Below are 20,801 nucleotides of genomic sequence, written 5' to 3'. Positions count from 1 at the left end.
GTGATATCAACAAACACACAAATGTCACTTTTCACAGCAGACTTACTCAGCCCTGGCAAGCCATGGGACAAATTAGGTGGCAGGCAGGCACCTCATTTGTAGCCCCAAAAATAAACCTTGAGAAGCCTCCATTCCTGTCACTGATATGGTTGTACTCTAGCCTATAGATCAGTCTAGATCTCTGGAAGGTGGCTGCTCTTTCTCCCCTCCACCCCCGTTTTAATTTGGGATGAGGAATGTAACCCAGTTTCCTGGAGGATTTCAAGCTCTGCTTTTATGCCAGAAGTAGATGGGAGGCTAATACATTCTGTTGTGATGGTTTAGATGTGCAGAGTACACCTGTGTGGATACCCATCATATAAAGCAGGCAGTCTGCCTGCTATGCAGTTGAGGTTTCTGAAGTAAAGATAAGTTTTATAAAAACAAAAAACAAAACTGAAAATGGTAAGTGCTGTCTGGCAGCACTTGTGTGTTTTTCCACTCACTTCCCTTGATATACATTGATTTAGAACCAACTTCCTTTTCCTGCCCAGTGACGGTGACCTTTCCACAATAGCGGCTGGCCTGAAGCCAGTGGAACTTTGGGCTCCCTTCATCAAGCCATGGCATTGTATCAGAAAAAGTGAAAGTGTGCTCTCCTGACTCCGCCCAGCTGTACCGCATGCTCTCCTGTTTATCTTGGTTCTGATTGGTTGCCAGTGTCATGTGACCCCATGGGCTTTCTTAGAAAATCAGGCAGTAATTTTTTTAAAAAGCAGATATAAATTGTTTCACGTGTTTGGGCGCCCAGTGCATTCCAAGTTATCTCAGTGTGCACGTTGCCCTGATTTCAGTTTACTATCACAAGTGTAATAAACTGGGTGGGGGGGGATTAGTAATAGCAGTATGAAATATTGTCTTTAGGAAAGCACTTGCCAATTTTCATGTGCCTGTTGTAGCAGCTGGGCCTATTGCATAGGTTAAAGACAGTATCATATAAGCACACAAGTCTGGGAGTCGTATCTTCCCAGTTCTGCTCCTGACTCACTCTGCCACCTTGGGCAAGTCACCTTGGTCCTGATCTTTTTTTCTCAAGGTCCTGAGCACTCACACCTTGAGTCGGGGGAGCTGTAAGTGCTTAGCTTAGCTCTTCTGGTAATCAGGCTCTTACCTTAGCTTTGCCTGTCCCTTCCTCCGCCCCGTGAAGTGTCAGTATCCTTATCCCTTTATGAAGCACTCTGGGAAGCACAGAAGGAAGAATGCTGGGGATTAGGCTACCCTCAGTAAACAGCGTATGCTCTGTGCCCACACACACACACACTCTAGTCAAGCAGATGCTTGACCAGAAACCTCTTACAGTAAGTACCACAGTGCCCTAAGTTCAAGTAAAATGTGATGTGCTCTTAATTTTTCCCTAGAAATCGTTCTCCTGTCCTCTAGTCATTGACTCACTCAGGTTGGTTGAGGCTGAAGCATTAATATGTGCAGTGCAGTCTTCAAGCTATTTATGCAGTACCAATCTCACGTGGCAAGGAAGAGATTGCTGGGTGTACTTACTAATGCAACCCAGCACTGCTGCAGGTCTCCCATAATGTGTATTTAATGAAACACTAAATGTTGGAATGGCTAGGCGTCGGTGATGCTGCTGCTCAAACTAGATGGTGCTGTATTTTGCATGTAGTAATTAATGGCTGTCCTGACAGGAGTATTTTGTGTAGGCAGAAGCTGATCAGGCAGCAAGGGGATAATGCTTCTATTATGTGGTCAGAGTAGCAAGAAGGCCCTCTGCCTTTGAGTGCTCATCACTCTCCTTCCAGCACTGAGATATTGGAGGCAGCACCTGGAGTGTCATGAGGTCTGTTTCAAAAAGAAGAGGACAGGATAGATAGCTGTGATCTGTTGAGGCTCAGGGGCTTCACAGGTGACACTTGTGTGGTATTTTAAACAGCAGTCCTTTTGTTTGTTGAATTATTCACTTGCTAGCAATGCAGCCATTGTATTGAGTAGCACTTATGAGCTAAGTCTCTGCACATACCTGTTACGATAGCTCCAGAATTGCTCTCACCATCGTGAATGTTTGAGAGCTCCAGAATTCAGGCTGTTCTTGAATTCTGTTTCACTAAGCATCTGGGTAATAAACCTCCCTCTGTGTCTGTGGTCCAGGTTCTCAGAACACAGGCCGAAGTTCACCTCCCCCTGGGTATGTTCCAGAGAGGCAACAACGAATTGCTCGCCAGGGGTCTTACACCAGCATAAACAGTGAAGGCGAGTTCATCCCAGAGACCAATGAACAGTGTGTGAGTATAAACGTGTGGGTGGTGGGGAATAAATCCAGTAAGCACCAACACTGCTGGCAGTGTTCCCTGTGCCTGCCTTCATCCTAGAATATTCACCAGCAAACAGCTGCTGCTTGCTTGTTCAGTTAAACTATGCACCTATAAATGTTGTGTATGTACCACTCCAGTGCAGCCCTTGAAACCCTCTGCTATACTGCCAGGAGCAATCCCTAGGCATAGCCCGTGCAGGCTCGCCACCTATCAGTGAGCTCCTCTAGGTGTACCCTTGACACACATGCCCAGGGTCACCACCCCCTGGCTCCGTGATCTTTTCCTGTCTGAGCAGAGGCTGCAGAGACTCAAACACACCAGGAAGCAGGGCCACAGTGCATCTTGTGAGTGGAGAGGTCAGTTAGGGAACGGAATCTCTGCTGCTGCTGGAGTCAAATGGGGCCCACAGATGGGAGCTGGGAGGTGACACTCACATTGGCAAGGCTGGGGGGGGTGGAACAGCTCTATACATTGTGAAGGCCGACTGGTCTCCAGTATGATGTATATTTCCTTCCTTAAATATATAAACACAGACTGTATGACTCTAACCATATTGTGCATGTCAGGGCTCTCCATTATCTAAAATAACATGATGGCTCCAAACTGCTGCAACCATAATCCCAGCAAGTCTTCCATGGGGGTGAAGATGGGGTGTACTTTCTAAATAGTTCCCCCCCCTTTCTGGACTTACCCCAGTCACTGAGGGTTTGGCTACACTTGCAGCTGTACAGTGCTGGGAGTTAAAGCTGTCTTCGTACAGCTGTGTAGGGAAAGCGCTGCAGTGTGGCCACAGTGACAGCTACCAGCACTGCAGTGTGGCCACATTTGCAGCATTTGCAGCGGTGTTGGGAATGGTGCATTATAGGCAGCTATCCCAGTGTTCAAGTGGCTGCAACGTGCTTTTCAAAAGGGGGGGGTGGGGGAGAGAGAGAGAGAGTGGATTTTTGGAGCCGACACTGTCAGCTCCCTGCCTTGCAAATTCTAACCACTTCCCCCACCCGTCATTCACTCTTAAATGCAAATAGCCTTCAGACCAGATAAGCAACTGCTCCAAGGGACTCCCTCCTCCCCCCTCCCCCCCGCTGTGCTGTTTCTCTCCTCAAGCAAACACTAGCTGTGGACATTCATCCCCCTGCCTGCCTCATTCACAGCAAGCAGTAGCTGTGTTTGTTTTTTAGATAAGCAGCTCTGGGAGCCCCGAGTTCACAACAAAACAGAGAGAGGCATCATAACAAAACAAAGAGAGTTCTTTAGTTAAAAGCATTATGGGAAAATTCCGGAGGTCAGTTACAGCGTAGTAAGATTAATCACTGTTTACACTGGCACTCCAGCGCTGCAGCACCAGCGCTGTGGTTGTTATTCCTCAGGCCGAGGTGGAGTACAGCCAGCGCTGTATGTGCCTTGCCAGTGTGGATGGGGAGTAAGTTGCAGTGCTGTAAAGCCACTACCAGCGCTGCAACTCTCCAGTGTAGCCAAGGCCTCACTCTGGCAATGGTAACCACTGCATCCTTCTCTGCAGCATCTTATGTGGTAACATCAACTCAGCTTACTATTGCAGTTTTATTACCTGTTTTACAGATGTTGGACCCTCTAAGCAGTGCTGAAAATTCCATATCAGGAAGTTGTCAGTCCTTGGACAGATCAGCAGACAGGTACAGACCGACTGATAAGAGGTCTTATGTGATCAAATTGTGATGAGGTTGTGTAAAGGTCAGTTTATTTTGCACTTTAAATCATTTTACTTAGAGACAATAGGATCATAGTCCTACATAATTTCCCAATATACTTCCTAGAGAGAATTAACTGCATTTTAAGATTATGGTTTTGCCAGAAAATAAAATAAACAAATCAAATGAGGCTTAAATACCTTGTTTGTTTAAAATACAGTATGCAGATTGTGGGGTTAAACTGTCGGAGAACATCTGGCTACAGGGTACTGAAATTTGACAAGACACTACTTTAAAAAAAATCACAAATTGTGATGTTACGGGACATATCATTACACTAGATCTGTGTGGTTTATAAAACGATGTAGCATTTATTCCAAAGGGAAATGGGGAATTTCTCTCCCTCCTCCTGGAGGAGTTCAGCTTCCTTCCCCTCTCTGCATGTTGCTAAATTCTGCCTTGCTGGCAATAGGGGGCTTGGCTGCTCCCTGCGGGGGTTGGCCAGGATCTAGGAAGGCTAAGAGAGAAATTTATTAGGGAATCTGAAAGGTGGGTCAGCCTCACTCCTTCTAAACCAATTTAGGAGAAATGGATGTGAGAAGCCTGGTTTTGCAGCCAAGACTAGATTTGTGAAACCACCCACCGTAACCTCTTGGGAGACCTTGACAAAGGTTTCCGCCACTGCTGCCAACGAAGGGACTATTCTTCAGCATGGTCACAGAATGCCATGTGTTGGGGAGGAGCAGGAGAGAGAGACTCAAAAGATGCTGTTAACCATGTTCGTATTGTGGCAAGGTGGCTGCTTTTGGTCTCGTAGAGAGAGAAGTGTATGTTGACCTGTATAGTAAGGGAAACTGTCAAACCGGTAACAGACTTTCTGTCCCAGAGAGCAAACAGTCTAGGTGCACAAGCTGGACCAGCAGGGGTGATGGCAGGGGAGATTGAACCTAGCTAACGGGTTTAGCCTGGTTTTAACTTGTAACTTTCATAGCATAAAAGCAGGAAATAAATTACTGCAGCATCAGTCGTATTGCTGTGTAGCATCTTGGCTTTCTGTTGCTTCTGGGGCAAAGGTTTTGAGACCTGCACTTATCCATCTGGAGCTGAATTAACTTGCAGTGTCCACTGCTGTAAATATCTGTCTGAAATGGCTTGTGATCTTTTTTAAATAGCCCTTCTTTTCGGAAATCACGGATGTCCAGAGCGCAAAGCTACCCCGACAACAGACAGGAATTCTCAGGTATATCAGCACCTCGTATAACAAGCATCCGTTATAGGTATCAATACAGGTTCTGACTTTAGTGTAGCTAATTTGTTATGTGCAGATATTAGTCTCTCTCCTTACATTTTCTGTTTTTTGATGATTATCCCTCCTTGTTTGCTGGATACATCTAGAGAAATTTTCAATGAAAAGCTATGAATTTACTGCCTTTTCCTATGAAGCCTGCTGATAGCGGAACATGCTGCCATTAGAACTTGTTTACATTGCATAAGGAGTCTCACTCTCTGCTCCTTCTTACCTGTTACCAGATCGTGAGAATCAAATCTATGACAAAGCAGGGAAAGGAGGGACGTACCCTCGGCGCTACCATGTCTCCATGCAACACAAAGATTACAGTGACGGTGAGTATGTTGCAGCCCTTTTCCTCTTGGGTTGAAATTGGAGGGGAAGGAGGCAGCAGCTCCAGAGGTGAGCCAGCACGTTTGGGTGGCTGTGGGAAACTTAACAACTAGGGCACAAATGTAACTTCTCTATTTGGAGAGCCTCACCACACACAGCTTTCTTGTGTGCACAACTGGTGCCATGCATGGTGGTGGTAGCTCAAGATGCATGCTGCCATGTGTGATACCAGGTTTCCCTACTGATGCAGGCTTGCCATCCTTTGCTCCCTCTCTGCCCTCCCTCTCTGAGGGCATCCCTGCTGAACAGTGCCTTCCCTGGGATGATGAATAAGCACCTTGGCCACAGGCTGGAGACCGTAACATAAAGAGGCTTCTTCCTTGGGGGGTCCCCTCTGCTATTTTTATCCTGCTTGGCTCTTTGGCACCAGCTATACCTCACCCAGCTCACTTTAAAGAATCTTTAAAGCTTCCTTTTAGTAAGACACTGATGGATTTAAAGAAATAAGTCTGTTAGATGACCTGCTGGCTGCTTGGGTAATTGTAGAGATTAAGTTAGTCTTAGCCTGCGTACCCTAGTTAACTACCCCTTTTGCTGTTATGTTTGTAAGCCTGGGGTGTTATCTGGCAAGCCAGTCTCTCAGTCCTCTTACTGCAGCCTGTGTGGCCATTAGCATGCCTCGGAGCTTGCCCACTAAGGCTCCTCAAACTTTGCTTTAATTTAAGAGCAAGTTCCTGTTTGGAGCTTGGTGAGGCTGCAGAGGAGGTATGCCTCAGAATGAGGGCGGTAAAGTGACTCCCCCTCCCGTCTCTCTTGGTTATGATCGAGGGTAAGTTGTCCTGCGCTCAAGTAGCATACTCTGAATGTGCATGTTTCAGTGTGTGACCTGCACGGTGGTGGATTTCACATGTCTGGTTTCCCTTTCCCCCAGGACTCAGGCTCTGGCCATGCTTTCCTGTTTGTGCTTAGGCTATTTGGCAACACTTAACTTTCTCCTCCTCCTCCCTCTTCCCCGTTGTTAATATCTTCAGGCCGGAGGACATTCCCCCGGATACGGCGGCACCAAGGGAACCTATTCACGCTAGTGCCCTCAAGCCGCTCCTTGAGCACCAATGGGGAGAACTTGGGCCTGGCATTGCAATACCTGGACCCCCGTGGGCGCCTGCGGAGTGCTGACAGTGAGAATGCCCTTACCGTGCAGGAAAGGAACATCCCAACCAAATGTAAGTGTCAGGTGCCAAAGCAGCCAATCTGGGACAATAGGTGCTGAGGGAAGGCAGCATGGATGAACCTGGAGCTGGTGTCCATCTGTCCAAGAGCTTCACTAGGACAAACTGCTCCAAAGCCATGCAGCCTCAGGGTTGCATTTGAACATGGCCATCTACTCTGGCTCCTCTGGTAGATGGGTCCTGATGCTTAGAAGCGAATTGTCTCCAAGCTTGGTGCTCCTTCTGCTGGATACGCTTTAGCTCCCCCCTGTGGTGGGAGAAGCCAGTGAGAGTCCAGCTAGGAAAGCATTTCCAGACTTAGAATATCAGGCTTGTTTTCTGCTTCCCAGTCAGTGTCCTGGTCACACTGTTCAGCAATTCTCATTTTGGTACATTATGATCTGACTGTGTAAGAGAAATTCCAGTAACTGGTGATGCCTGAAATAGCTCTAGTGTCACTAAATAAGAACATGTGGATTTAAAAATACTTTGACAGCAGTCCCTAAAATACCCAGCACCGTGTCCCTCTCTGTGAGCCATACCAGCAGTGGTCTGTTTGCTGCAAGCTCACGCTGAAAGAATTGGCTTTTCTATTAAAAAGCATTGGCAATTCTGCTACAAGGTAAAATCTGAAATCAACCGAATCCAGCTAATGTCCACGGTTTTTAAGCAGTTCTTAAAGAGCTGTTTATTTTATTGGTACTGTTTATCTTGTGTAGAATGAGGCTTGCAGACTAAAGTATGTTACTAATTAAGAATTATTTTTGTTTTTGCGATTCCTGGTAGTAAGATGTATTTCCGTGTTAATGAAACCCTGGACTTGTTTGGGAATGTTTGTTTGTAAAGAATAAAAATATCCAAGCTATTTCCTCATAAAAATAGGTATGAAAGGACAAAGTGTTAGAATGTGGAGAGCATCAAAGATCTTGTGCAGTAACTTTGAAAGTTAAGCTTGGTGACAAATGTAGGGGTTAACTGTTTAAAGCAAATTAACTAGATCAAATTCACCTCTTTAAAACATTGACTCCCAATAGCAAAATCAATTCTTTATGCCTCTTTGCATCCTCAAATTGGCTGCTTGCTGCTTGTTTTTTATAATGAAAAAGCTTTGTTTACAAACTTTTCTTTGTAATTAGAGGCAAAGTGGGGGTAAAACACTACCTCCCTGATTTGGTGTTACTCCCGTTTCTCTCTGTGCTGGTGTAAATGACTGCAAAATATGTAGTTCAGTGGAAAACTGAGCTCCGTTATTAGAATCTGACACCAGAGTTTCCCTATTTATACAGAACAAAGGTTTTGTTCCCTCAAAACACTCCTCTAGCCAGAATTGTGATAAGACCCCTGGAAATGGAGTCAAAACATCTCATTCTTATTGTCATTTCCAGCAGGAAAGAACTGATCTTGGGGCTTGTCTACACTGGCACTTCACAACGCTGCAACTTTCTCACTTGGGTGTGAAAAAACACCCCCCTGAGTGCAGCAAGTTGCAGCATTGTAAAGCGTTAGTGTAGACAGTGCACCAGCGCTGGGAGCTGTGCCCCTTGTAGAGTGCTGGGAGAGCTCTCTCCCAGTTTTCTGCCATGACTACACAAGCCATGTTAAAGCACTGCCAGTGTAAACTAGCCCTTAGCAGGACACCCATCTCCTTTTTATTCCCTGCAGGGAGCAACTGTGGCAAGATTAGGGGTTTAATATTCGCCTCCCTCCCCCTGAGGTAATAGCAACTTCTCCTGAGTGGATGCTGAGGGGGAGGAAATACTGCATTCCAAAGCAATAGACCACTTACCTGGCTAGAGATGATGGCTGCATTCCAATGGATTTATCTCAGAGGAACCCCTGATGGTGGAGTGAAGCATCACTAAGTTCAGTGAAACAACTTGGGACATATATGCTCCAAGTGGAAATTCACAACGGCATTTCATTATGTTGTGTTCCATGTGTTCATTTTAGCATGAGTGTGATTCAGTGATTAGAGCAGGGGTCTAGGAGTGCATGTTGGAGCCCTGAATTTGTCAGGGTTCTGCCACTGACCCTCCGACCTCGGAAGAGTCACTTCCCAGCTGTAAAATGGATATTGAAATCACTTTGTAATAGGGATTGATGTTTGTACAGAACCTTGTGATCCTCAACTAGCACTGTAACTGGGCAAATTATTATTGTGTTTGCAGCTCCAAGTGCCCCAATAAACTGGCGACGAGGGAAACTTCTGGGACAGGGTGCCTTTGGTCGTGTGTACTTGTGCTACGACGTGGACACTGGCAGAGAGCTTGCAGCTAAACAGGTCCAGTTTGACCCAGACAGTCCTGAAACAAGCAAGGTATTTGAAAGAACTCAAAGCTGCCAAACCTAAGCATGCAGACTGAGATTTTGTAATGTGCCTGTGTCTGTCTCTCTGGAAGCTAACATCTTCCGCTGCCTGTGCTAAGGCTCCAGGCTTCAAGGAGTCATTTAAAAATCACTCTTCTGTTAGCGTTGAGAATAGCTTAAGCTTGAAACTGAACTCTATTTCCTTCATCCCCCTACTGGCTTGTTGCCAAGTTCCTTGTGGGTGCTGAGGCTACCATTGGCCTTGTTAGACAAAAGTGCATGAGAAAAACTAACACTGAGACATTGGGGGGTTTGACATACAAATTTGTGCTTGCAAAGCCCCCTTAAGGGTAAAAAATGGTAAATCTCGTGTTGACCCATTACAGGAAGTTTCTAAGGATTTATTATTCGCTAAACAAACTGAACTTGGATATCTAACTTCTTGGCCAAAAGGAAGCCTGTACATCCAGGCTGAGAACTGGGCTCTTACCAGTTTTAACTGGCATTCCAGTTGAAATGGGAGCAGGGGGCCATTGGGTGCGCGGCCTGCAAGAGTACTGGAGTAACTTGCTGATGCCTGCATGGTGACTGTCGTGTGCATTGCCATCAGGGGCCTCCTTGCCAGTTTAACATGCCAGCTTCCCAGCATCTAGTGAGTTCACTGTGAGGCGGGAGAATTGATCCATGAAGCTTTAATGGTTCTAACTGAGCAGTGGGGATTATGATCCCAATTTAAGTGAGGCCCTGACCATAGTGGGCCCTCATTTACACCATATCTCTGCTGTAAATCAGACAATGATGCTGGGCCAAGGGAGAACAGGCTGGAATGTGTTTTGGAGGTGCTGACACCCCAAACCTGGTTTCATTATCTGTGTAGTGGCTAGTTCCTCCTTCTTGAAAAGATGCAGCCTCTCCGCAAATAAGAAAGAGGAATCTGGCCTATGGCAGAGGAGACTGTTGCAGGGTGTGAAGGACTGAATCAGTGGGAATGCTTGGGGGGAACCATGCTGCTGTTCTACAAACCAGTTGTGCTCTGATGCCTTTAATGGTCAGCCTGTTCATTCTCTGGGAGAATCTGATGTGCTTCCTGTGCAGTCAGGATCTCTGATTCAGCCAGAAATTGTTGGATAGCCCTTCTGCCATTGTACTATAGAACCCTGTGGCATCTGTGACAAGGATAAAGGAGAGAATCTTCATGTGTGTGATTGCTTTAGATCCTACAAGATCAGCATCCCTTCCTAAGCTTGAATTTGAGTAAAACTCACTAGCATAAATCTGGGCAGGAAACCAGTGATTGAAATTCTTAGGTTAAGGGCGTCTAAGAAATACCTTGGTATCTAACGGGCTGAGGATACTATACACTCACTCCTAGCACATCTGCAGGGCTTTATATTCAGTTACTGTTTTAAAAAATAAACAAACAACCTCACAAACCTCCAGTCTGGGAGGAAGGGACTATTCCCATGTTACAGCTGGCAAAATAATTTATTTTTTGAATGACTTGACCAAAGCCATGCAGTAAGACATTGGTAGTCAAGACTAGAAGCCAGGAGTTCCTGGTACTCAGCCCACTGGACAGCACTGCCGGTCTGCTAGACCTTATTACATGTGAAGCACCTGCAATCATACATACAAACTTTTTACACAATAAACATTAACCTGGTAGTCACTAGAACATTAGCTTTTTCCAGGGTCTGCCTTAGCTAATGCCATCCAGAGGATAGATTTACACTGAGCCCACAGACACCAGGGGTCAGATTAGTAGCATTGTGGAAGTGTCATGGGCAAGGGTAGTTGAAATGTGGTGGTCCTTAGGCACTGTACCTAACCTGCTCTCTCAACATCTGTAGGAAGTGAGCGCTCTGGAGTGTGAGATCCAGCTGCTAAAGAATCTCCAGCATGACCGCATTGTTCAGTATTATGGCTGCCTCCGGGACCGAGCAGAGAAGACCTTGACCATTTTCATGGAGTATATGCCTGGGGTAAGAGAGCAAACACATCCTCTAGAATTGTTGTCTTTGCCTGTTACCCTGACCAGGTCACCCCACGCTTCAAACCTTCTCAACTTGTTCCTCCTTCTGAACATTTTAAGTTCAACCTTGATGGCCTGTCACGCCTCTGCCCCTCCCTACTTCTCTTCATTTTTCTTATGGAAGTATCCCAGTCTCAACCACCCACTTGTCCATTTCTCCCACACCTTCTTCCTATATTCTGTGCATGGAACAGTCTCCCTGAACTCCTCTCTAAAACCACGCTTCTCTCTTCCTTTAAATGTCTCTTCCTACAAAGCCCTCAATAAATAATAATAATAATTGGAGATATACCAATCTCCTAGAACTGGAAGGGACCTTGAAAGGTCATCGAGTCCAGCCCCCTGCCTTCACTAGCAGGACCAATTTTTGCCCCAGATCCCTAAGTGGCCCCCTCAAGGATTGAACTCACAACCCTGGGTTTAGCAGGCCAATGCTCAAACCACTGAGCTATCCCTCAAGAAATTAGACAATCAATAAACAAACAGTTGGGGCAAACTGAGGATTTATTACACAATAAAAATATGTGATAATGTATTTTTAAATCTTTCCCTGCCCTCCCACTCTGCATCTGATTGGAAGCTCATCAGGGCAGAGATTGTGTCTTCCTGTGTGTTTGGACAGCACATACCATGTTGTGAGTGCCTCCAGAATACAAATAAGTTCACTGGTTGGAAGACATGCTGGGGCATGGAAGGCCCCTGTAGTTTCAGTGTTGAAACAATAGCTTCTAGCTACTAACGTCAGAAACAGGCACATTATGTGGTGGTTAAAGGAGGCTGTTTTGGAGGATCTGGGACGTTATCAGATCAGAGACTGTCGAAACTTGGGTGGCCCAGTTTTATCTGCCTTGATTTTTATCTGTGAGATAGTGTTTTGAGAAACTGGAGTTCTCAAGTGTTCAAGTCTCTGTACAGGTGGATCCCGTTCTTGGTGAGCATGCACCCCATGCACAGGAGATTGGAAATCTCTTAACCAGCATTGGCTGATGGGATCATGCATGTGCTCTGCATGTTCATACTCCCTCTCCCAAGTGACCCCAGCCTCCACTCAGTTCCTTATCACTAAGGCTACAATTTAGTCATGGCATTTTTAGTAAAAAATCATGGACAGGTCACGAGCAATAAAAAAAAAATCATGGGCCTGTGACCTGTCCATGACTTTCTACTAAAAATACCCCTGACTAAAACTTGGTGGGGGGGAAGAAGGGGAAGCCACTGCTCGGGGGGGAAGAGAAGGGAGGGGACCAGAGGGCTGCTGGTGGCAGGGGGTCAGTGCCAGAGGTACCAGCTGCTGGGGGCTGCCCAAGGTCCGCTGCTGGGGGTGGCCAAGCAGTGGTTGCTCTGCCGACCCCTGGGGCCGCTGCTCGGGTGGTCCCTGGGGCCACTCCAGCAGCGGCTGGTGCGGCTGGCTGCAGAGCCACTCCAGCAGTGGCCGGTGTGACTGTCCCGAAGGCCACCTAAGCAGCTGACCCTGGAGCCATGACTTCTGCGAGCTTTGTGACTGACACAGATCCCTACTTATCACTGCCTGGGGCAGCGAGATGGAATCTGTGTCCTACTGGAGTCTCTCCTATTCCATAGTTGTTAGTGTAGTTCCTGTTCTTAGTTGTTGCTTTTTTTTTTTCATATCCTGTTGGCAAAAAAAAGTTTTGTTAGCCGGTAGTCCTGCATTGATCTGTGCAATATCCAAGCAGACACCAGATATCGGGTCCCCTTGAAGGGATTAGAGTATTTTTATATTCCATCCTACTCGGGGATAAGTATTTGTGACAGCCGCCAAGGAGAAGTCAAGACAGTCTGATCCCTCTACCCCAGAGGACAAGGAGCTGAAGAGATTAGATCTTTTTGGTAGAAAAAATTATTTTTCAGCTAGTTTGCAGTTCAGAATAGCTAACCATGCTGTGAGCACAAACTCTTGGGTAATGAATGAATTCTGCGAATCCTGTGGCTTGTCATTTCTGAGCGAATCTTTTCCATTTGCTTTTTGGTATAGGGTTCAGTGAAAGACCAGTTGAAGGCCTATGGTGCACTGACGGAAAACGTGACCCGGAAGTACACCCGCCAGATTCTTGAGGGCGTCTCCTACCTTCACAGCAACATGATCGTGCACAGGGACATAAAGGGTGAGAGCATCAGGCCGATCTCGGGCATGTATGCACCAACACCAGAAGCTGTGAAGATGGGGGCTGAGCATTTATCTAGGAGACTGCATGTCATGTTTGGGGTTTGTTAAAAACTAAATACACTGACGGCTCAAGCTGGAGGCTTCCAAGAGTATAACGTCTCCTTTATGATGGCCTTCTCAGGGCCCAGAACAGTCAGCGGTACATGTTTAAGGGCGTTTATCAGCAACCTATAGAAAGAGGAGAGTTGTATGCACTTGTCAGGTTGGGTCACAGAAACCCACTTGGAAATGCCACCTGATGTGCCTACACTACTTCTGAGCCCGTTTTCCCTGCCAGCTTGGGACTTCAGTCCCTTGCCTGGTTTGAGCCAGACACACTTGCCTGCCGCAAACATAGATCCCAGTCTGAACCATGTCCTCCCACAAGCTGCAGGCTTAACTGAAAACAGCTTAAGAAGTGCTCCTGTCTCCAGCACTCAGATACCCAGCTCCCAATGGGGTCCAAACCCCAAATAAATCCGATTTACCCTGTATAAAGCTTATACAGGGTAAACTCGTAAATTGTTCACCCTCTAGAACACTGATAGAGAGAGATGCACAGCTGTTTGCCCTCCTCTCCCCCCTGGTATTAATACATACTCTGGGTTAATTAATAATTAAAAAGTCATTTTATTAAATACAAAAAGTAGGATTTAAGTGGTTCCAAGTAACAGAGAGAACAAAGTAAATTACCAAGTAAAATAAAAGACGCATGTCTAAGCATAATACAGTAAGAAGCTGAATACAGATAAAATATTACCCTCAGAAATGTTTCAATAAACCTTTTTTCACAGACTGGACGCCTTCCTAGTCTGGGCCCAATCCTTTCCCCTGGTACAGTCTTTGTTTCAGCTCAGGTGGTAGCTAGGGGATTTCTCATGCCTGCAGCCCCCTTTGTTCTGTTCCACCCCTTTTATATATCTTTTGCACAAGGCAGGAATCCTTTGTCCCTCTCTGGGTTCCCACCCCTCCTTCTAAATGGAAAAGCACCAGGTTAAAGATGGATTCCAGTTCAGGTGACATGGTCACATGTCACTTCATTACCCACTTGCCAGCACACATGTATATAGGAAGACTTACAGGTAAACAGAGCCATTTACAGTCAATTGTCCTAGTTGATGGGAGCCAGCTAGATTCTAAACCACCATTAATGGCCCACACTTTGCATAATTACAATAGGACCTCAGAGTTATATTTCATATTTCTATTTTCAGATACAAGAGTGGTACATTTATACAAATAGGATGACCACACTCAGTAAATTATAAACTTTGTAATGATACCTTACAAGAGACCTTTTGCATGAAGCATATTCCAGTTACATTATATTCACACTTATTAGCATATTTTCATACAATCATGTAGAGTGCAACGTGTCAGCGCTGTTCTCCACTTGGCAGCTCCTGGAGGAGCTGCCATTTGGGGGTTCTAATAAGGATGGTTTTATGGGGAGCTGTAATCTTTAAAATCCCTCATCTGCAATTGAGCCCTTTCTCCCACATCCCAACAAAGCGAGGTTTTGTTCCCGGCTGATTCCCTCGCTCCCCACCTGCTGTCACCTACTTTGCTGCTTTTTTGGTTCCCTCCTAGATTAGCCTGTGCCTCGCCAAACTGCTACCTCCTCATTGATGGACAGGCAGGATGCCTTAAGAACACCATGTCCAGATTAAGCAACAGCTTCTGACAGCAGGGTTTCCTTCAGACTGCTGTCCCAACCTATCTTACCGCCTCCTTGCAGAAAATCTTCTCTGGCCTCCTGCACTAATGTCCTGTGTGACCCACAAAATCCTTAAACTGCCAGTTCCTAGTATTATCCTCTTAGGAGCCAGCCAGTCTCCTAAGGGTTAACAATAGTTGTCAGCACAATTTTCTGTTATCCAGTGGAGGGCTGGGGGGAGCATTCTGGTGAAGGTGGAGTATCCTATACAGGCCTGTAGGCCCTTATCACATCATTACCAGGCTGATAAAGATGAGGAAGTCGTTGGTGCTAAAACACCATCTTCCTGCTGGGTCTTGTACATTCACCTTAAAGCTAGTCACATGAGCATTGTGCTCCCTGGCAGATTACTCATTGGTACATCCCCATCCTCAATGCCAGATTTACACACTTGCTTCCAGGGAACTGGATGGACCCCTATAATACTCTGCACAGGGCCCTGCAAACCTAAGTACCGTATGTAAGGTTTATCAGTCAGCAATAGTGAGAGGCTCCACATCCCATTGCGAGCCTGAAGGAAGTGAAAAAGGCCCTTCTTAGGCTCTAGCATACATCTATATAGCAAGCCACCATCTGCCAGTTCCCTTTGGCCAGGGTAAACAGGACCTCCAAGCAGATAACATGGGCTAACTTGTTCATTGCAGGAGTTCAAAGTCATCTAATTAGTTCCATCTGCTAATCTTTGCTTTCTGGCAAGCAGAATATACACCAAACCTGCCCTCAGACAAGACCCCTCTCAGCAGAGCTAGGTACAGTCTCAGCCATTGACCAGAGGGGCCCCTTATAGGTTGCCAGACCTGTTTGCAGACACTGCAACAATGAGAACACTGACTCAGCACTTCCCCCTTCACTTCCTTGTGTTTTCCCCTAAAGTGGCAGTTGTTGACAAATGGCTTGATTGCAGCCTGGAGAACAAAGATGGTGGCATAGCAGGTCACCAGAGGCTTAACTGGGAAATAGCCTATCATGGACCCAGGCACATCTGGATCAGATGTAAACTCTACAGGTTGCAAATCCGAGAGCAGGATTGTACAACAGCTGCCTGAATTCTTTTCCCTCCAGGAGCCAATATTCTCCGTGACTCTGCTGGGAATGTGAAGCTTGGGGACTTTGGGGCCAGCAAACGGCTGCAGACCATCTGTATGTCTGGAACAGGTATCCGCTCTGTCACCGGCACGCCATACTGGATGAGTCCAGAGGTGATCAGCGGAGAGGGTTATGGAAGGAAAGCGGATGTATGGTGAGGAATTGCTCAGAGTTTTATTTATATTCCACAGAGAGAGTCACAGCTTTTCTTGAGTCCTAGGTGATGTGGTCAGTTGTTAATGAATCAGCCCTGCCTCTGTAGATTTGGATTCAAATTTAGCCGAATTGAAAATGAGTTTGACACAATTTTGGCTAGTTGATCACAGCATGAGACCCGGGGCTGCTGCGGACCGTATCGTGCAATTTTATCTTCAAAAATCCATTCGGCAAGGCTATGGTCCCTCTAACTATTACATCGTCTATCAAGGTGTCTGTGTTCAAGACTCTCTCTTATTGTACTTCCATCCTTCCTATATCCCTTAACTGTGTCACATCCAGGTTAGACAGAAAGCCACTTGGGATAGCGTCCTGTTTTCAGTTTGTCTTCGGCGCCATAAACGTGCCCAGCACATTATAGACAAAGGTTAGGATTTTGGTGCATTGACAGAACTGTGGGGAGGGAATGCCTCAGACTGGGATAGCAGGGGAGCTGTAGGTCAGGACTGAGGTGAATTGGCAGACAGACACATGGAAAATGTATACATACTATGATTAGCACAAGTCAGGAAACAGTACTCTCGCAATAGAGGAATTAACAGCCCCAAATCCCTGAAGTATTAGTTTCTAGAGACAGTGGGCTGGCCAGGGCTATAGTTAGGTTGTGCAGCTTTAATAAGAGTTACCAGTAAAAGCAGTCTCCTTAATTAAATGAGGACTGCATTATTTTTCATACAACTACTTAACAGAATTGTAACTGAAAATTTTTCCCAGTCTACAGTGGTTTCTCCCAACTAGGAATCTCTGGGAAAGAGTGGAGCACATGTGCATCCCCCCGGGATTGATGCAGTTGTAAATTTCCTTTTGATACTAACAGTGGTCTATTCCCATCAGAGAGGCGCTGCTGTTGGCTGAGCTCCAGGCTTTACAATCCTGACGGTTATTTTGGGGTCAGACTTTTCCAATTCCATGTTAGTCTCTGAGTAGATGTGTATGGAGGAGAGACAGAAACGTAACCGATCCTGCCACCTGGCGCTCAGCCACTGCTGCAGGCCTCTCTGGTTTTTTTCTTAAATAGCAAAATATGTGAGTTATTTGTTATTGCTGGAAAAACTTGACATGAAAAACATTCCTGTTGTTTGCTGAATATCTTAAAGAAACTGGATCTGCTTAAACGGTGTAAATCAGTTTAACCAGTAAAATATCCTTGCTTGATCTTGAGCAAACCCCAGCACATCAGCACACATGGTTTGCATTTTCTGTACTCTCTTACTAAGTCTTAGACTGTGGGGAAACCAATGTTAACTTTTTTTGTTGGGTTTAAACCTTGTTAAGAAACTGGTACTTGTGTCTGCGTCAGATTTAGTTCCTTTCTTCCCCTGCTTTGGTGATTGATGGGAATCTGCCTTTGACACATCTTATTCTTTGTGGCGCAGATCAGAAGAGTTTTGTTTTAAAGATGAATGGGGAATTTTTCCCTATTTAATAGCAAGCAGGAAGTGTGATCTGGAAGCCAGGAACTGCTCAGGTTTGTCAGTGATTCCCTCTTGGCCTTGAGCAGCTCACTTAATTCTTCTTGAGCAAAATTTACTGCCACCATACACAAGCACATTTCCATTCGAGTGACCGGAGCTACACATGCTTCAAATCACTGCTGAATTTGGCTCTCTGTAAAATGGGGGATAATACGAGCTTTCCTTCCACACAAGGATAACAAGGCTCTTAGTGTCTTTCTACTCTGAAAAGTGATTTTTGTCAAAATGGCCTGGTGGGATTACACATCTGATTTACTCAATTTACAGGTACAAGGAGATCTTTTCTATCTTGCAGCCCTGCAAACCTCCCCATGGGATCTGAGAGTTCGGCTGGGTGCTATCCTACTTCTGCACCAGCACCTGTGATACGAGTTCAGAAGGTCAAATGATGCTGTTAGTGGCATCTGTGTAGACCTGTTGCCTTCAGTGGGTAGCACAGGTGTTAACTGAGGACAGAGTTTGAGGACATAGGGCTGCACAGTTGTAATTTAAAAAATTGTTGATGCTGTGTGAGCCACAATGGAGCCCAGCGCCCTCTCCCAGAGCTGCCGACTCTCAGCACACTAGTAAAAAGTAGTGACGTCAGTTCTCAGCAGATCTGGCTCGGAATCCATGCAAGGAATAGATCTGAGTATGAGGCCATTTTTATAGTCCCTTTTCAGGGCAGAGCTGTACCTGACCACCTGCTGCTAGGAATTCCTCCGTAAATGCTAAGCATTATTGTATGAAGCTCTGTCTCATATTTTTTTCCTGTCTGCTTCTCCAGGAGTCTCGGCTGCACTGTCGTTGAGATGCTGACCGAGAAACCACCCTGGGCAGAATATGAAGCCATGGCAGCCATTTTCAAAATTGCCACCCAGCCAACCAACCCCCAGCTCCCTTCTCACATATCGGAACATTGCCGGGACTTTCTAAAGCGAATCTTTGTGGAAGCCCGGCAGAGACCTTCAGCCGAAGAGCTGCTCAGACATCACTTTGCACAGCTCCTGTACTGAATTACCTCCCATGCCAGCAGTTCACTCTGGGCTTTCAGTGCCCCTGTCTGGTGAAACCATGCAAATGACCGTTGTGGAGCTGCGTCTTCAAAATGCTGTCTCAGCTGACCTAGTCCTCTGGGCAAGTGATGCTGAAGAACCTGGGGTCTGGCCCTGGTATGTTTTGCTGGATTGATGCTCATTCTACTAATGGCTGTGCAACACAGAGCTGCGTTTTGTCCTTGTTATTTTGTGAGGTGCATGTCTTCTGCAGGCACAAGCAGAGGGATCTAGGAAGCTTCTTGTTGAATGTACGTAGGCAACAGAAATCTGGACCGAAATGGGAACTGGAGGAGCTATGTTCAGAGTAGAAACATACGGCAGCCACCCAAGCCAGCTCTCCACAGGGGGCTTTACGGTCTGGATCGCTCTGTTTTCCAGACTGCTAGGTCTTTCCAGACTTCTACAGTACAAGAATCCAGCAAAGCCATGTGTCATTGAGCACGCGCTCTATATATAATTATATATTTTTCTTCTTAAGTATTCAGCATCTGAAGGTGTTCAGAAAATATTGATTCAGAAAATATGTGAATAGTATTATTTTATAATGAAACCTGGGGTTCAGGGTGGGAGAGGGAGTTTTGCTATCCAAATGTCAGGATAATTAGAAAGGAGGTTCCAGCAGAACACATGCTTTATAGGGTCTATGGTAAAGGGCTCTCCCAGCGAGGTTAGGGAGTCCATACTTGACTTTCAAGGCCAAAGTTATCCTAGGGTCAGGACAGGATGTCCTCACTGTACCTCCCTAAGACTACTTCTTCCAAACAAACCTCTTCTGGAAGGGAGAGTTCGCAGGATGGCTTTCCGCTGCACCTGTCTTATCAAGTGATAAACTATTTATACCAATCCCTTAAACCAAAGATGATTTCAATGCTGCCAGAGAACTTACTTCAGGGAAAGGTTAAATACTTGCATTAGGCCAGACTGGCAAAGCTAGATGAAGAAAATGGGTTGTCCTTCCGTGCATAGGGAGGAGTTTGCTGGACACTAGTTCACTGGGCGTTCTAGGCTGAAACCAAAGGTGATCTTCCCCTGCATGTTTCAGTATATGTGGAAATATTCATTTCAGGTTTCTATGATCTTTTTTAAAAAAAAAAAAAAAAAAGTTAGAGAAGCTTTTGTAACTGAGACGTGTCAGTCAGTGAGGTAAAGGTAAAGAGCATTTGTTGTGCCTGTCTGAAATCGACTGGAGAAATGGGATTGGTCCCCGAGAGAGAGAGAGGCATAACATACACAGACCAGTTTGCTCTATTGCAGTGATTCTCAAACTGTGGGGCGGGACCCCAAAGTGGGTCATGACCCTGTTTTAATGGGGTCACTAGGGGTGGCTTCCTACTTGCTGGGGCCCGGGCCCAAGCCAGAGTCCTGGGCAGCATGGCTCAGGCTTCAGCTTCCGCCCTGGGTGGTGGGGCTCAGGTTACAGGGCCCCCGCCCAGGGCTTCAGCTCCCCTACCTGCCCCCACCCTGCCCAGGGCGTCAGGGCTTGGCTGGGCTCAAGCTTCAGCTCCTCCCCCTCCTGGGGTCGTGTAGTAACTTTTGTTGTCAGAAGGGGCTCGCGGTGCAATGAAGTTTAGAACCCCTGCTGTATTGCATCTTGCCATGGATTGTACCAAGCTTCTGATATCTCTGCCACTGATGACTTGCTAGTCTCAAATGCTGCATTTTGGTTGGTACACTAGTCCTGGTCTTAGTGACCCAGAGGACTGAAGGTAATAAGACCTCATTTAAAGGCACACTTGTGGCAGATTAAGTCATGTTTTTATTAAACCGTCTCCTCACCTAGGAGTAAATAACACCTCGGGTTAATAAAACTGAAAAGATGTCATCTAAAATGGCTTTCCTGGACCCAGCTGAGACATGTTTAAGCAATGAAAGCAGGCTAGTGATTGTAATCACTTTCAGGCTCTCAGCCACTAACACAAGGTTGCAGTGTTTGGGTTGCAAGCATCTTTCCAGAAATTATTTAAT

At 46.1% G+C, this 20,801-nt stretch overlaps 1 protein-coding gene across 1 annotated transcript in view; it reads left to right on the top strand.

Annotated features, from left to right (window-relative positions):
- Window positions 1-19,917, top strand: part of MAP3K3 (mitogen-activated protein kinase kinase kinase 3) — a 52,109-nt gene extending 32,192 nt beyond the window's left edge. The window contains exons 8-17 of the mRNA XM_044999662.1: window positions 2,143-2,276; window positions 3,885-3,958; window positions 5,146-5,213; window positions 5,504-5,596; window positions 6,626-6,817; window positions 8,971-9,119; window positions 10,960-11,091; window positions 13,135-13,264; window positions 16,085-16,262; window positions 18,566-19,917. Of these exons, the coding sequence (XP_044855597.1) occupies window positions 2,143-2,276; window positions 3,885-3,958; window positions 5,146-5,213; window positions 5,504-5,596; window positions 6,626-6,817; window positions 8,971-9,119; window positions 10,960-11,091; window positions 13,135-13,264; window positions 16,085-16,262; window positions 18,566-18,794 (1,379 nt within the window). The 3' untranslated portion in view covers window positions 18,795-19,917. The remainder of the gene's footprint in view (window positions 1-2,142; window positions 2,277-3,884; window positions 3,959-5,145; window positions 5,214-5,503; window positions 5,597-6,625; window positions 6,818-8,970; window positions 9,120-10,959; window positions 11,092-13,134; window positions 13,265-16,084; window positions 16,263-18,565) is intronic.
- Window positions 19,918-20,801: the final 884 nt, after the last annotated feature.

This window comes from Mauremys mutica, chromosome 25 (assembly GCF_020497125.1).
Source record: "Mauremys mutica isolate MM-2020 ecotype Southern chromosome 25, ASM2049712v1, whole genome shotgun sequence".
NCBI lineage: Eukaryota > Metazoa > Chordata > Testudines > Geoemydidae > Mauremys > Mauremys mutica.
Note: the sequence above shows the minus strand (reverse complement) of the source record. Positions and strands in the feature narration are given on the sequence as shown.